At 44.0% G+C, this 16,491-nt stretch overlaps 1 protein-coding gene across 6 annotated transcripts in view; it reads right to left on the reverse strand.

Annotated features, from left to right (window-relative positions):
- Window positions 1–16,491, reverse strand: part of SCMH1 (Scm polycomb group protein homolog 1) — a 46,899-nt gene that overhangs the window by 20,334 nt on the left and 10,074 nt on the right. For 3 of the 6 annotated variants that reach the window (XM_081015417.1, XM_081015416.1, XM_081015420.1), the window contains 5 exons: window positions 11,445–11,513; window positions 7,171–7,241; window positions 5,282–5,516; window positions 4,104–4,192; window positions 2,254–2,497 (listed from right to left, as the gene is read on the reverse strand). In XM_081015417.1, the coding sequence (XP_080871543.1) occupies window positions 2,254–2,497; window positions 4,104–4,192; window positions 5,282–5,516; window positions 7,171–7,241; window positions 11,445–11,513 (708 nt within the window). Of the gene's footprint in view, window positions 1–2,253; window positions 2,498–4,103; window positions 4,193–5,281; window positions 5,517–7,047; window positions 7,242–11,444; window positions 11,514–16,491 lie in introns of those variants that run through there. The other 3 variants (XM_081015419.1, XM_081015418.1, XM_081015421.1) reach the window with 2 other exon arrangements.

Genomic DNA, 16,491 nt, shown 5'->3' on the forward strand with positions numbered 1-16,491 from the left:
CTGCTTGCAATCTTGGCAACCTGGAAAATCACGGGAGTTTTGAGTTGTAAGATTCCTGCAGTTTTTAGAGATCATGCCCCACTGCTCATGTAATGAAATTTTGGCAGGTATTTTGGCATACTACATGATGACTGACATACTACATGATAGGGGAAAAGAAGCGCATATGCACAGAAAGAGTGGGAGAGTGGCGATATTAGTTGTGACAACCACAGATACTGGTGTGAATGAAATATAGCATGACATGGTGGCATGTTGATCACTGCCACAGTTCCATAATGCAACAGGTAATGCAGTATAAAAGGAACACCAGGAACCAGAACAGAAGCACTAGCAGTATAATCAGTAAAACTAACGTAATAAATCCCACACCTGAATGCAGACTATGTATCTGAAGTTGGTGGCTCCCATGAGCGGAAGATGGACAGGTGGATACTCTGCTCCCTCTAGTGCTAAAGAAGCAAAAATACTCCAGAGGTTTTTTTTTACACCCAAGTCAAGTTATTGGGATGGGCTGAAAACCTAAATAGTTAAATTAAGTTCACATCTCCAGAACCCATGAGTACACACCTTGCTTTCTAGCCATTATAATTTTAATATCTTAGCTACTGGAATATTAGCTCTTAAAGCAATAGCTGAAGCTTTGAGAGGAGTCATATGTGGATTTGTGGTAGCGCTAGGTAAAGGTAAAGGGACCCCGGACCATTAGGTTCAGTCATGGCCGACTCTGGGGTTGCGGTGCTCATCTCGCTTTATTGGCCGAGGGAGCCGGTGTACAGCTTCTGGGTCATGTGGCCAGCATGACTAAGCCGCTTCTGGTGAACCAGAGCAGCGCACGGAAACGCCGTTTACCTTCCCGCTGGAGCTAGGTTGGCTGGCGCTATGGGTTAAACCACAGAGCCTAGGACTTGCTGATCAGAAGGTCAGCGGTTCGAATCCCCGCAACGGGGTGAGCTCCCATTGCTCGGTCCCTGCTGCTGCCAACCTAGGTAACCCTAGCATATAGGAAATAAATGTTCTTCATAAGAACATAATAAGAATCTGCTGGATCAAGCCAATGGCTCATCTAATCCAGTTTCCTTTTCTCACAGTGACCAACAAGGTGCCTTTGGAAAGCAGGACCTGAGCCCCAGAGCACTCTCCCCTCCTGCTGTTTCCACCAGCTTGCATTCGCAAGCATACTGCCTCTGACTGTGGAGTAGCCAGTGGTAGTATGCTGGGTTCCATGATCCAGAAACTGACATGGTCTGGGAAAGGATGTAGAAGTGGAGAACCACCAGCCCGTGGGTCTAATAAGGCCCATCAGGCCTTCCCATTTGGTCTGCAAGGCCATTTTGGCCTAACTACACCCACTTGCCCTACACCCAACGTCATGCAACTTCTGGTATGGGACACATATCATCAAAAGGGGTTTGCAGCCACTTGCAAAGCCTTGTGTGAAGGACTTTGTAAGCCCCCACAATCAACTGATAGGTCTTGCAGACTGCTTAGCAAGGGGCTTCAGCCGGGATTCCTCTGCCATCACTCACCTGCCCTTGTCAGGGCATCAGCACCACACAGATCCTCTCCCCCAAGTTATCTGAAACTGCAGATAACCCAAGAGAAGCTTCAGCTTTCTCTGAAGCTCATTTGACCAGCCTTCCCCCACGTTTGCCCAAGGACTTGGAGGACAGGAGGGAGATATCTGCATTACTTCTGCCTACTCCAAAATGCAGTGTAATGCAAGACACATGCACTCATGCACTCTGCCTATGGTCTCTGCATGTTTTAAGAGGATGCAGGGGATAGGCTGATAACTACCACAAACAATGGCTGATTGAGCCAAGCCAAGATTTACAAATTATTGCTTCAAAAGTTCACTGCAGTAATGTACAATCAATATTATGGGAAGCTGCTGTGAGGAGCCAGCCTTAACGAGAAGTATCTATGGAGAACATAAGCTGCAATATGCTTAAAGAGAGAGAAAGCACGAAGACATGGCAAAATATTTTTGTGCTTGACATAGCTTCCACCACAACCATGAATGTACTGGGAAGATTTCAAAGCATCCCATTTGATAAACGTCCACAGAATCCAATGCCACAACAGAGAGTGCAAAAGACAACACCAACAAAATATTAGCTCACTTTTTAAAAACTATGTTAAACCAAAATACATAACCCTCCATCAGACATATGTGCAGAATGATATGTTGCCAGTCCATAGCCAACTATTGCCCATTTCAGGGGTGAAATGCTTTGATAGGACTCTTACCTTTCGTTCCAGGGGGCTGCAAGTTGTCACCAGTCAGTGAACACCAACCAACTGGAAAGATGTCGCGAGAATCGTAACGGCACCAGTAATCAAAGGCTCCCCTCCAGCCATCAAAAGTGATGAGGACCTCAGAACCCCGCACCTCACCAATGGTGGCAGGGCAGATGAAATGTGGGTTTTTTCTATCTACAGCCTCCAGTTTCATCCCCATCTTAAAGAAATTCTGGGATGGAGATGGTGGCTCCTAGGAGGGGGAAGGGACAAGAAAAAGGATCAGATGCAACGCAATTAATACGCATATGTGTGCATGTACACACACGGCTTACTTTACAGACCTATTCTGCTGACTTAGCAGTGCACTCATTAGCCCTTGTTTCCCAGCAGCTGCTGCACAAGGAATTAGATAAAGGCTACTGGTGGGCTGATTTACAGAACTTAAATTGCATCACAGAAGTTCAGATGCAATGTTGAACTTTGGCTTATTTTTCTTAAACCAGGTTAAATTCTACGTTCAAACAACAGTACCTTCATTCATTTTCTGCTGTCAACCTAGCTTCTCAAACTGGGAGCTTAATCCAGGAAGTTGCTAACTGCAGTTCATACACTTGTCTTTCCTAAGTCCAAGCCAAGTTACCCTGATGAAGGGTTGGTTAAGGATAACAAAGGAAGGCTGTATGGAACACTACTGGAGGAGGGGAAGCACATAGGACAATGTAGTAGCAGGAGTAGCACTCTGTGCATCACACATTAACCTGGTTCAATGGAACCTGAGGTCCTCCAGATATTGCTGTACTACAACTCCTAACATCCCTGACCACTGGTCATGCTAGCTGGGAAAGAGAAGGGATCCCCAATAACTTCTAGAATGCAACATATTCCCCACCCCTGCATTACAGTAACCAGGGAAAGATTACCCTCAGTATAAAAACAACTAGGGTTCAATGGGGACATTGAGAGTTCTGGCCCCCTACACCATCCTGTCAAACCTTGGTCCTCTGGCATACCTTGTGATGCCCTGCTGCCAACCTTTTGCTGAATTATTTTCTCCCTTTTACTCTCCACAAATATAATTTTCAATCTTGCCTTTTCACATCCCTACTTTCCATCTGTGCTTACGTCCATATTGTTCTTATCTTATCTTGCTCCTGCCCCGAATCTGATCCTGTCGGAGCCAGCCGTTACAAATGGCGCAGTTTAGCATAAAATAAAGACACAGAGAGCCAGCAATATTTTCAGGATGGTATGAGCAGCTCCTTTCAAACTTCCCTCTCCTCCTGTAGCTTCTTTATCATCCTTTGTCTCTCTCCAGCCGCATGGCCCTTTGCCAATGTCTCACGTTACCTCATCCGGTCAAGGCTTTTACCCACCCACAAACCATATAGGGTCATCACTGCCCAGAGGAAACACAACTCCATTTAAGGTCAACACATTCCAATACATTGTAAAGCTCAGAGTGCTGGTCAGCCGAGGTCAGGGGGCACCCTGCAATATTACAAGCCTTTGCCGTGGCTTTATGACTCCCACATGATCCCACTTTGCCTTCTGACTAGACCCAATCCTTCTGTGACTTACTACTTTGGCCAACATAAACCCCCACCTGTAAAGTTATTCAGTGTGCCATTCATGACACCGCCACATCAAACTTAGGGACTTCATACAAACATTCACTTCCATTCTTTCAGAAACTTAGAGTCTTGCTATCTATATTCTCTTAACAGGAGTATTGTTAATGAGGAGGAGTGGAACAAAACCTCAACCCCCACTCCTTCCAGGCAAATGGAGAACCAAACTCATAAGCACATCAAAGCCAGCTACATTGTCTTCAGAACAGGGAACGATGATGGCCATACCTTGTGGAAAATCCTAACAGGTGCCATTTCTGCTCCATTCAGAGTCTTCAGGAGAAACATGGGCCAAGAAGAAGCATTCAGTCGAAACCCTGCAACAAACAGACGTGGAGGCCATAAAAAGCGTAGCAGCAGCTTTCAGTTCTGTCCATCCTTCCATCATGAAGGTAACTTGATGTCTTCATCATAACATTTAGCAAATGTACTGAAAATCAAGGAATTTTTCTCTTGAGAGAGTCTAAGGAAGCTTAATTTGCACCATACTATTGGCTGGACTTTTTGTTGATGCAATTACTTGAGTATACCAAGATTTTCTAACAGGTAACATAAGCAGAACTTGGAAATAAATGCAATAGTATTTTAAGAATGTGAACTGGTGTTTTATAGTGGGCTTAATCATGACATCACAGCTAAGACAACCCTCTTATTGTAATCCATTGTGGACCCATTCTGCTGAGAAATTAGAAGAACTTTCCTGAAAACTTCAGCTGTGTCACTTTTGACAGTGAACTACAGTAAAGCAAGATCTGCCCTGTACAGCCTCAGGCACACTTGTACAGAAGAGTGTATTACGGGTCCTTCTGCATATTTAAATCTGCTCTTAATTCAGAGATGCCGAGCCACTAGCATGGCTACCTGTGGTCAGTCACAAGTGACTAGAGCAGGGGTGAGCAAACTTTTTCAGCAGGAGGCCGGTCCACTGTCCCTCAGACCTTGGGGGGGGGGGGCTGGACTATATTTTTTTTGGGGGGGGAATGAACGAATTCCTATGCTCCACAAATAACCCAGAGATGCATTTTAAATAAAATCACACATTCTACTCATGTAAAAACACCAGGCAGGCCCCACAAATAACCCAGAGATGCATTTTAAATAAAAGGACACAAACACACTGATTCCCAGACCATCCACGGGCCGGATATAGAAGGTGATTGGGCTGGATCCAGCCCCCAGGCCTTAGTTTGTCTACCCATGGCCTAGAGGAAACCAGGCAGGGAAGAAACATGATGGAGCACACAGTAGATACCTCTAAGTAAGCCTCCCTTCTCCAGAGCACTTCATATATTCAGATGTCATATCGCTGTTTACTGCAATTCCAAAGCTCTTTTGATCACTTGGAATCTAGAAGACATGATTATAGCATCAATGTAGCCCTTGGGGCAAACAAGGTTTCAACTCACCTAAAGGAGGCTGCAACATCCCTCCATTCTTTTCACAGTTGCCAATAGGCTGGATTTCTGCAGAATCCACCAGACGCCAGAAGTCATTCTTATTATCACTGCCATCCAGGCGCAATCGGAGACGGGCACCTGTCAATCCCACCACAGTAGCAATACAAGTGGAAGTGGTGTTTCTGGGATCCTGGGCTTCTAGCTTCATGCTGATCTTGAATTCATTGGAAGGTGGGGTGTACGACTGAGGAGAACAAGGCTTTCAGCGTGACTTGAGTGATACATTTTTCTTCCCTCCCAAACCTCCTCCTTATTCCCTGAATTGTTCCCAGCACCTGAATGCCAAGAGCATATTAGAACTGGATGTCACAGTAGGCAATGAAAGAGAAACAAGGGTGAGGAAGAAGTGAAAGAAATTCAGTCATCAACATGGTAAAAATTCTCCTCCAAAACATTCACTTACAGCCACTAAACCCCAAAATTCTCTTCTTTTCCCATTATTTTTGCTTTTGAAATAAAACACCTCTGTCTTTCAAGAGAAATGGAAAGCCTTCTCTGTGGCAGCACCTATATTTCAGAATTAACATTAGGCAGGCACTTTTGCCATACTGTACAAGATGCCTGCTAAAACCCTTTTTAGTTAACCAAGTCTATCCACTTATAATTTAATATTTTCTATTAAAATTTTGTTGATTTTATCTGTGGATTGTTGATAATTGTTTTATATTGTTTTATGTACAGTACATTGCTTAGAGAACTTTTTGATTAAGAAGTTTATGTCTATTAAAAAATCTAAATGAGCTCAAGCCAAGCTGCCATGCTTTGTTAATGGTGGTTAATCCTGAGCTTGCACAACATCACAGCACTATGCTTATCTCCTTGATCAGGCACTCTTGGGGTCATTGGACGCTGACTTTTCTGAGTCCCTCTAGCCCACTATTGCTTACTTTGACTGGCAGCAGCTCTTCATCTTGCACCTGACAAAGTGGGCTTCAGTCCACAAAATTTTATGCCATAATAAAATTTGTTGGCTGTTAAGGTGCCTTAGTAGTTTTTTGGGCTATCAACATCTAGAAGGGGCAGACGGGACAAGGTCCCCCTGAAATTTTCAAGGAGGGGGCTGGTCCCATCAATATTTTGCATCACTTGCGCAAGCTGTGTGGTGTGCGCACAGCACATCAGCACCTCAAACACTAGTGGTGTCAGCACGTTGCCAGCCCCCTAAATCGCGTGGGTAAGCTGACACACCTGGCTATCAGACAGAGTTCTTTCAAATTATCTCCAAATTAATCCAATTTAATTGGACATGTCAAGGATCAAACTTGGGATAGTCTGCATTCAACAATACTTAAACCTTGGCTTGGAGTCCTACTGTACTCTTGGGCCTCCATTTCCTACCAACCCAATTTGCTAGTAAATCAAACCCAGGCACTACCTTCAAAATTCACATATTTTTGTCTAGGCTTCACCTATAAGGCAGACACTTTCATTAGAAAGCATTTTAAAATTGTAGCCAAAGATGATGCCCAAACAATCATCTCATAACTCAAGGAACTACAACAAACGTTCATTGTAACTTTAGACCTAAAGGAAACTAATGTCAGCACATGCAATGATCCAGATACATACATAGTCCAAGCAGGGAGAAATCTAATGTTCCTGTTCAAACCTACCTGTGAACAAAGGTTCCTGAGCCTTTCACCAACCTTAAAGGTCATGTGACTGCACCTTTATTTAAAAAGCTCTGTTCTGTTATATATTTTACAACCGGGTACCTGCATCGGTTGCTCTTCCCCCACAAAGAGAAGGCACAGGAATTTATTCCACACTTGTCCATGAGCTGTCTAGAAGCTGCCCCCTTCATCCCAACTCTTTTACAACATGGAATGCTCCATTACCTGCTTGAAGCAATGGGCAGGAGCAGGGATGGAGCATGTCTCTTTCAAGTATCTATCCCAGGCAAAGTGACCTGTGTAAAGGAGAAGAAAAAAAAGACTGCAATGGAACTTTTGAGAATAATTCTGGAAAGTGACCAGTCTTTATAAGAACCTTAATGAAATACCTATAAATGTATTAGCTATTAGGCAGAGGAGCTGATCAAAATGAATTGCACAATGATAACAATTTCAAGTTCAAAAGATCACAATGAATTGTTTGGGCTGAGAGTACAGAATTACCAATTGTGGTAGAGAAACTTAAATTAAGTCTAAAGTCAACCGCAAAAGCTTTGTACCTGAATCTTGGTCTATGTATCTATTCATGTACTGCAGGTATCTTCAAGCTTTTCAGACCCAGGACGCACTTTTAACTCAAACAAGCATCTTTTACCATGGCGCTAGCACTCCTGTTGTGATCTAGCTTGGATCAGGACACAACCCACTAGTGGGTTTCAATCCCCCAATTGAAGACCAGTGATATAGCTGCAGTTATATCTTGCTCCGTCTCCCACAGGCACACACACAGCAGCTGCCATACAGTATGGTTCATTTGCTTCAGTTGTAGAACTGCATGCAGCACTTTTACATTATTCTCTCAACATTCTTAAGGTTTTCTCCATGCCTTAAGAAGCCAAAGAGACCTCAAGATGACTCATACACTTAGTAGCTGACAAAGTCAGTCAGCCAAGCTGGAGAGGGCATAGCTACATGTTATAAGGAACAGGATACTCCAGTCCAAAATAGCAACCACGGACAAATTCCTTCCCTTTTCTACTTTTTAAAGTGAAGTCCAAATTGTTCATAACTTACTCAGGGCCCTGGCATCATCCAAACAACCTCCATATATCATTGGCTGCTGCAGCCAGTGTCAAGGAAATGAATGCCACGCAGATGTCAGAACAGTGAACACAGCAACTAGATGTTAAGGATTGAGAGGGAGCAAACTTGACACACACAACTAGCTGCTAGTTTGAGCAGCACCTCTCTAAAGTCTTCCCTTTTTATTGCCCAATACAGTGAAAACAGAGGTCTTCTTGGTTATTCAGATGTAACAGAACAAATATAGTACAGAGTCGTAGGGGGATCCTTTCTTTTTTATTTTAAATGCTAGGATTCTTACATGCAATCCTAAACATATTTTGTAAAAAGTGAAGTCTACCAATTTAGGGTCCTATCTTTCAAGAGAGAATATTCAAGATTGCAGCCTTTATCTATGTATCTTACACAGTAACTGGCCTGCAAGTGGCATAATAGCTTTTTAAACTGCTTGCACATGCCACACTACTGTAGACAGATTACCGTATTTTTCGCTCTATAAGACGCACCAGACCACAAGACGCACCTAGCTTTTGGAGGAGGAAAAAAAGAAAAAAAAATTCAGAATCTCAGAAGCCAGAACAGCAAGAGGGATCGCTGCGCAGTGAAAGCAGCAATCCCTCTTGCTGTTCTGGCTTCTGGGATAGCTGCACAGCCTGTATTCGCTCCATAAGACGCACACACATTTCCCCTTACTTTTTAGGAGGGAAAAAGTGAGTCTTATAGAGCAAAAAATATGGTATGCACACATTTCACCTGCCAGCAATTCCTAGGTAAAGAAACCAAAGAAACAAATCCCTTTTACTTTTTCACATTTAGTAATGGCCCATCTCTGGCATGGAGCACCACAGTACAACTAGAACATGTCTTTACAATGCAGAAAACCTGTTTTAACCTACTAAACAATTAGCAGAATGCTATTTTGTTTCATGTGGTAGCCTCATGGTATTTTGATAAACTGTCCATCTTATTTTGTATACAGTGGTACCTCGGGTTAAGTACTTAATTCGTACCAGAGGTCCGTACTTAACATGAAACTGTTCTTAACCTGAAGACCACTTTAGCTAATGGGGCCTCCTGTTGCTGCCATGCCTCCGGAGCACAATTTCTGTTCTCATCCTGAAGCAAAGTTCTTAACCTGAAGCACTATTTCTGGGTTAGCGGAGTCTGTAACCTGAAGTGTATGTAACCTGAAGCGTATGTAACCCGAGGTACCTCTGTAAGTCCCCTTTTTCCTGAGGACTTGTTCACACTGAGCCACATGGAGGGTGGCATACTATGAGATGAGAGCAAAGTTAATTTAATGGAAGAAACCAATTGTACATTAATGTTACAGTGACTCACTATGCAGAACAGCCGATACACAGGAAAGGAAGCTACTTTATAACAGGTCAGACCATTTGTCTATCTATATCAGGGGTAGTCAACCTTTTTATACCTACCGCCCACTACTGCATCTTTCTTGATGGTGAAATTTCCTTACCGGCCACCAGTGCTCGATGGAAGGAGGATTCAGTTTGTACCGTAGAACCCCCTACTGCCCACCTAGAATCCTGAAACGCCCACTAGTGGGCGGTAGGGACCTGGTTGACAACCCGTGATCTATATAGTCTAGTACTGTCTACTCTGCCTGGCAACAGTTCTCTGGGATCTCAAGCAGAGGTCTTTCAAATCACCTGCTAACCAACTAATTTGATTTTTAAAAAGTCAAGGGCTTTCTTCCGCACTCAGTGATAATGGGTTTGCATTTGCTAAACTTTACTCTGTTATTCACTGATCCAAGAGTGTCCCAGGTTGGCATTAACTGTGAGTTGTTAGCCAAAAAGATTGCCTGTACAAGATAAGCTAGTGATTTCCCTCCATTTCTTCCTTCAACTTCATTTTCTGCCTTATTTATCACCCTTCTTATCTCAAGAGATTGTAAGACTGCAGGCTGAGGATGACTCATGCTTTTAATTTTTGGAAAGCACCTAGATTTGAGGCAATTTATAACTCAATATTATAACTCATTCAGGCAAACTAGATTTTCACCAGGCAATAACAATCCCCTCTGTTGATAATTACCAGAGAAATAAAGGAACAAAATACTAATTCTTTATCATGGCAGTGGGATGGCACACTGGCAAAGCCAATTAGGATAATTGGCACGGCTGGTGCAGCCATTTTAACTTGCTAATCATGTGGTCTTTAGGCCTGTTCACCTGGTACCTTTAAACTGATTTTTGTTGGTGCTTTTATTCCTGTCAGTTGATGTTTTTTGCTGCTGCCTTTATTTCCTCAGAAGCCACACATTCTGCACAAGCTGTAGGCCATATCATGCTCTTGCATGGGATTGAAAGATTGTGAATCCTCATAGGAGTTTGAGCACAGAAACACTGAAGTGTAACTCATTAAGTTTAATCACATTTATACAGAAAGGCAGCATGCATGCAGAGGTACAGTGGTAGCAAAAACACACCACAGTGATTATACTGGAAAAGGTCCCACCGTGACAGAACTACTGCCTTTGGACAAAGCAGAGTGAAGCCACGATAACCAGCAAATTAATTAGGAGCTCTTTGACTTGTCTGTGTCTTCAAAGTTAGCCACAAGTTAGCCTTTTGTCACTGAGGGATTCCGCTGCTGATATTCACGGAAATCTAGGTTTTGAACTGTGTGTGTTTCAATGCCTTGGATGCCAGACATTGATGATGATCTTGGACAGCAAGATTCCATGTTGTTGCGGAGCAACCAAAGAAAACCCCTCTTTAGGCTGGTTCACATATGCCATGTCCCACATGATAACTGCAACATCAAATGGAGACCTCCACATGTGAACAAGCTATCCTAAATCCATCAAGTCTCAACTATTTTGTATCACTTCAGACACACTGCTTCTTGATGGAGTTACTCTGTATGTTCAGTTCGAAGTCAACCAGAGACATATATGTATGTGTGAACCAGTCCTATGTACCTGTGCTGCATGAATACTATGCATTTTCACAAACTATTTGCAGAAAAGGGCTCCACTGCAATTACAGCATAATCAGGTATGCTAATAAAGAAGATGCAAACAGATACAGAATTATCAAATAGAAGCAGCTGCTCTGTGCAAATCTCTTTAGGACTAAAAAGCTGATAGCCCTCCTTCAACTTGGATTGATTTAGGAGTAATAGCTCATTGGCTGGGTATTTGCTCTGACTGAATCCTTGGCATCTCTATTTAAAAGATTGCGGGGAAATGGATTAGGGAAGAGCGCTGCCTGAGACCTTGAGGCGAGAAAGACCAATGATCTGACTCAATATATGACAGCTTCACATGGCCCATTAAAAGTTTATATTACCTTCTCTATATTCCTTCTCTTTTGTGGTCAGCAGAAAACTCACTAGCTGCTCTTCTAACAAAGGGGAACAGAAAAGAATGTGGATCTGATTCATACCTTGGTACTGAGACGGAGGTTCTGACAAGCGCCCATACTTGTGCTTTTTGCCATCTTTCCAGTCTATTGCTAAGACCAAAGAGAGAGAATAACCTCACAAAGAGCTTTTCCTTCATCAGCAAGAAATTATGCTCCATGTTGCCTACTGTTTCTTGGCCAACCGCAAGCAGATTTACCCTTCAATGTATAAGTGTCACTGTTTGGACCAAAATTCCCTTCAAACTAATTATGCTAGAAGTAAAATGAAACCAACTGCATGCTAACATATAATGAGATGTTTAAAATATTGAGTTTCAGAGGCCAACCTCAAATTAGGAGATCTGCCCTTTTCCACAAAGGTCACAACAGTCGGTGGGAAAATTTATTTTCCTTAGTCTCTGCTTATTTGTCTGATCTCTGCCAGCTGCAAAACACAGCAAAGACACTGCTGAGAACTGAAGAAAAAGCTCCATGCCCATGTCCAAATGGCCAAGTCACAATCCTTCTGATGTGACAGGATGCAAGCTGATGAAAACAGGATGCCACTTTGCTGTATCTAGTTTGTAATCCTACACTCCTCCTCCCTGTGCAGCCTCTGGTAATTCACATGGAAATAAGAGAGTGCTGTGTCAGGGGGTGGGGAGAGAACAGAATTAAGAGAATTTTGGGGTCCAGGAGACTTAAGTAATTTATCATGGGGGACAACAACAAAATCACAAGTGAGGCCTTGATCACTCAATATAGCCAACACAAACTTCTGAGCACTTGATGAAGACGCTGAAACATTAACAGAAGATTCATTGTGAGCCAAATAGCAAACTGGATTGCCAGGAGAGTTGTGGAAACTGACTGTCATCTAGAAACATGAAAAAGTGCTTGAAATGCTAGTAATGGTGTTGCAAAATCAGGGGGAATGTGGGGGGGGGGGATAAAATTGGAAAAACAGCTTCTATTTCAACTGTTTTCCTTATAAACAGTTGAGACACCTTAAAGACTACCACATTTATCACATATCCTCCAACCTTGTTAATACAAAATATACAGCACACATTAGTGAATAGCACTATCAAGTTATTTTCATTCCCCGCTTTTATCTGAGCCTGAGGGCCACATTCTTTCATGGGCAACCTTCTGAGTGCCGCATACCAGTGGTGTCTGGGGTCAGATGCAATAATGAGCAGAGCAATGGATGGGACTTTTAGGGTTACATTCCAGCCATACAAAAGTCAGAGATTTCTACACAAATACATCCCCCTCCATCCTTCTTCCAGGCAAACAAGAAGAGTTATCACAATTCAAGGACACATTCCAACCAGCAAAGGCATTCAAGGAGTGTGTGACCTGTGGGAGGGTGTGCGGCCTGGGAAAAGTCCCAAGGACCAAACAGAGACAGGCCTAGAAACTGCAATGGGCCCCTGGGTTAAGGTTCCCCACTCCTGCACTAAGCAGTAAATGAGGGCCAAAGTGGAAGCAATATTTGCCATATGATATTCCCTTGTGAAGCTGATTTTTCTTCAACAAGTAGTGGGGGGCGGGGGCGGCCAGGGGGGACAAACCCCACCAGGTCTGCTACTGGCACCAATGGATGTTTTCCCCCCACTATGAACAGCAGATATAGTGGGGAAGGCAATTACTATCAGCACCATGTCAGGGACAATAACTTAGCCCAGGGGTCTGCAACCCGCGGCTCCGGAGCCGCATGTGGCTCTTTTACACCTTTGCCGCGGCTCCGGGGCGGATACTCGCGAGGGGAGGAGGCGCATTGTGTGCCCCGACACTCCCCACTGTGGCGGGCGCTGTACAGGCTGTGACGTCGCATGGGGGCGGTGCGTGCGTTAGTCACGCACCATCCCGACGTCACCTTCCCGCCCGCGCGCCCGCTACATTGTAAGGGGCACGTACGCTGGTCACTGCATTGAAAGGGGGCATGTACGCTGGTCACTGTTTTGAAGGGGAGTGAAGAACACACACACACAAAAGGTAGCTTGTTATTTTAACGTTTATTTCTATGAGGAGGAGTAATTCTGAGGGGTCAAACAAAGAAATAATAAAAAAGTGACAAAAAAGTTATTTTTATAATGACGAGTTTTGCGGCTCCCAGTTTTTTTTTCTTCGGAAACGGGTCCAAGTGGCTCTTTTTGTCTTAAAGGTTGCAGACCCCTGACTTAGCCCCTCTTCCCATGCCATGTTCCCAAACCAGCTCACTCTCTAACCACACTAGCTGTTTTTTTAAAAAATAAAAGTCAACCTGGGAGACCAGGGTTCGAATCCCCACTCAGCCATGAAGCTCACTGGGTGACCTTGGGCTAGTCACCATCTCTTAGCCTAACCTACCTCACAGAGTTGTTGTGAGGATGAAATGGGGTGCAGGAGAACTATGTACATCACCTTGAGATCTTTGGAAGATAACGGTGGTATATGAATGTAATAAATATATAAATAAACCGCATAATGACAAACAACATTTGTTTTGGCCCAAAGGGTTGTGGGGAGAAGTTCCTTTTCTAAAGAAACAAGAAATAATTCAAAAGTGATTCTGATATTTATATGGTAGAAATGTAAGTTGTGGGGCCAGGGGCCATAATTATTAAAAATGCATATAAATAAATCTTTACATGAGCATGCCTTAATGATGCTTGTTAGTCCATCTCCTCACTCCTAAGTCAATAGGACTTACTTCAGAGTAAACACAAATAGGATTGCTAAATAAAAACATCCTGAAGGTCCCAGGCCACAGAGAGGTTAGGCTGGCCTCAACTAGAGCCAGGGCTTTCTCGGCTGCGGCTCCAATCTGGTGGAACGCTATGTCACAAGGGACTAGGGCCCTGCGGGACCTGACATCTTTCCGCAGGGCCTGCAAGACAGAGCTGTTTCACCAGGCCTTTGGTCAGGGCGCAGCCTGACTCCCTCCTCTGGCAATCTGCACAGAATTTTGCTTAACGGTTGCCATCAATTTGATTTTAATGAATTTTTATAATGAAATGTTTTTAGAATGTTGGATTATTTGATTGTTGTTAGCCGCCCTGAGCCCGGCTTCGGCTGGGGAGGGCGGGATATAAATAAAATTTATTATTATTATTATTATTATTATTATTATTATTATTATTAAACACTCTCTAGGATTCCTTAGGGGGACGCGGGTGGCGCTGTGGGTAAAACCTCAGCGCCTAGGACTTGCCAATCGCATGGTCGGCGGTTCGAATCCCCGCGGCGGGGTGAGCTCCCGTCGTTCGGTTCCAGCTCCTGCCCACCTAGCAGTTCGAAAGCACCCTTAAGTGCAAGTAGATAAATAGGTACCGCTTTATAGCGGGAAGCTAAACGGCGTTTCCGTGTGCTGCTCTGGTGCCGGTCGCCGGAGCAGCTTCGTCATGCTGGCCACGTGACCCGGAAGTGTCTGTGGACAGCGCTGGCTCCCGGCCTCTAGAGTGAGATGAGCGCACAACCCTAGAGTCTGTCAAGACTGGCCCGTACGGGCAGGGGTACCTTTACCTTTACCTTAGGATTCCTTAGAGAGTGGAATCTAATTTTTCATCAAATTTTTATATAGACAAAGCTCTGTTAGGGTCCAATAGATGAAAAAAAGGAGAAAAACAGGGAGCTTAAGACACTCAGGAAGTGTATGACAGATACTGCTAAAATAATTCCATTAGAGAAAACAAATACACCTTCAACTGCTTTCTAGAAAGCCAATTACACTGACAGGAAACGGCCTGGCTAAAAGCACAGGTGCTGCTTTTGAAGCATATTGCATAATATTCATAACCAGAGGTCACAATGGTAGCAGTGGCTGGAGGATACAGATTCCATGAAGAAAATAATCAGCTGAACAGAAGGCTGAAATCAAAGACCAGACAACCACGCTGCAGACTAATCAACCAGCATCACTATTATCAAGTTCTCCAGCTGCCTCTCAGCATGCTCAAATGGGCTTCTGTTTTCCTCCATTTACTTTCACACTATTAAAAGGACAAGTGGTGCTAGAGAGGGACTAACTTCTGCAAGATGAACAACTAGAGGTGCAAAAACAATCTGAAAGAAGTGGGGTGGCGGAGAGAGAAGGAGTAACAGCACCGTAAAGCAGACAAGGAATTTCTTGGAACAACCCTTGCACTTTGTATGGCATATATGAATAGAAAGCAGAACCAGATACTACCTTCTTAGCTGGATTTTTTCCCTTCTCTCCTTTATGTCAAAATTGCTAGTCAACTGCTCAGAGTCAGGGAGAAAAAGGCTAATTCAGCTGCAAAGAAAAATCTGCCTTAAATGCATATGCCACAGACACAATCACAATTTGCCTTGCAGTCGGAGAAAATATTATAGTCACTAGAGAAAAGTGCCATGAGGTAGGCTGGTTGTTGGTTTCATGCCTCATTAAAGGGAAGGATGCATCTGCCAACACAGCACCGGCTTGCACCATGCTGGGAGTATAAGCAGATGGTGCCAAAGCAGCAACACAGGCTCAGAAGAGCTTCCTTCAGCTGGCCTAGCTGTAAACAGAATGGCAAGCTAGGCTCCCTTAAAAAGTAATTATGGGCAGAAAGTTCATTTGTGTGTGCAGAAAAGTGGAGTCTATGCTGATGGAAGCCAAAACACTTCCTACCACGAAGCAACATAGTCAAACTAAGTGCAGTATCAGCTACAACGACATAGCAACGTCAGTGGCCAAGGCAGCATACAAAATAAACTTACATAGAAGGCAAACCCCTGCCCAACTTAAGCTTGACCAAGCCATCACTTCCTTAGATATATACCGGTGAGCAGTGCAATCCAAACCCTCCTGGGGTGGATGAGGATACTGTATAGTCTCTCCTCTGTTAAGTCTCCACTGGAGAGGAGGAGTGACACTGGGGTTTGCTGGGGCTGGTGGTGCTGAAGAGGGAGCTCAGCCACAGTGCAGACCCAATTTGCCCACTCAGATGGCAAGGTACTGCCAGGTATTCTCCTGCAAGAGGCAGCCAGTGGAAAGGGAGTATTGAAAGGTGGGGTGCCAACAGCTGTGGATCAGAAAATCAGAAAGTAGTGCCTCCACCTTCCACCCATGCCAAGGATGTGCTAGTTAATCCCCTGC

This window comes from Podarcis pityusensis (assembly GCF_964106645.2).
Source record: "Podarcis pityusensis genome assembly, chromosome: 8".
Classification (NCBI taxonomy): domain Eukaryota; kingdom Metazoa; phylum Chordata; class Lepidosauria; order Squamata; family Lacertidae; genus Podarcis; species Podarcis pityusensis.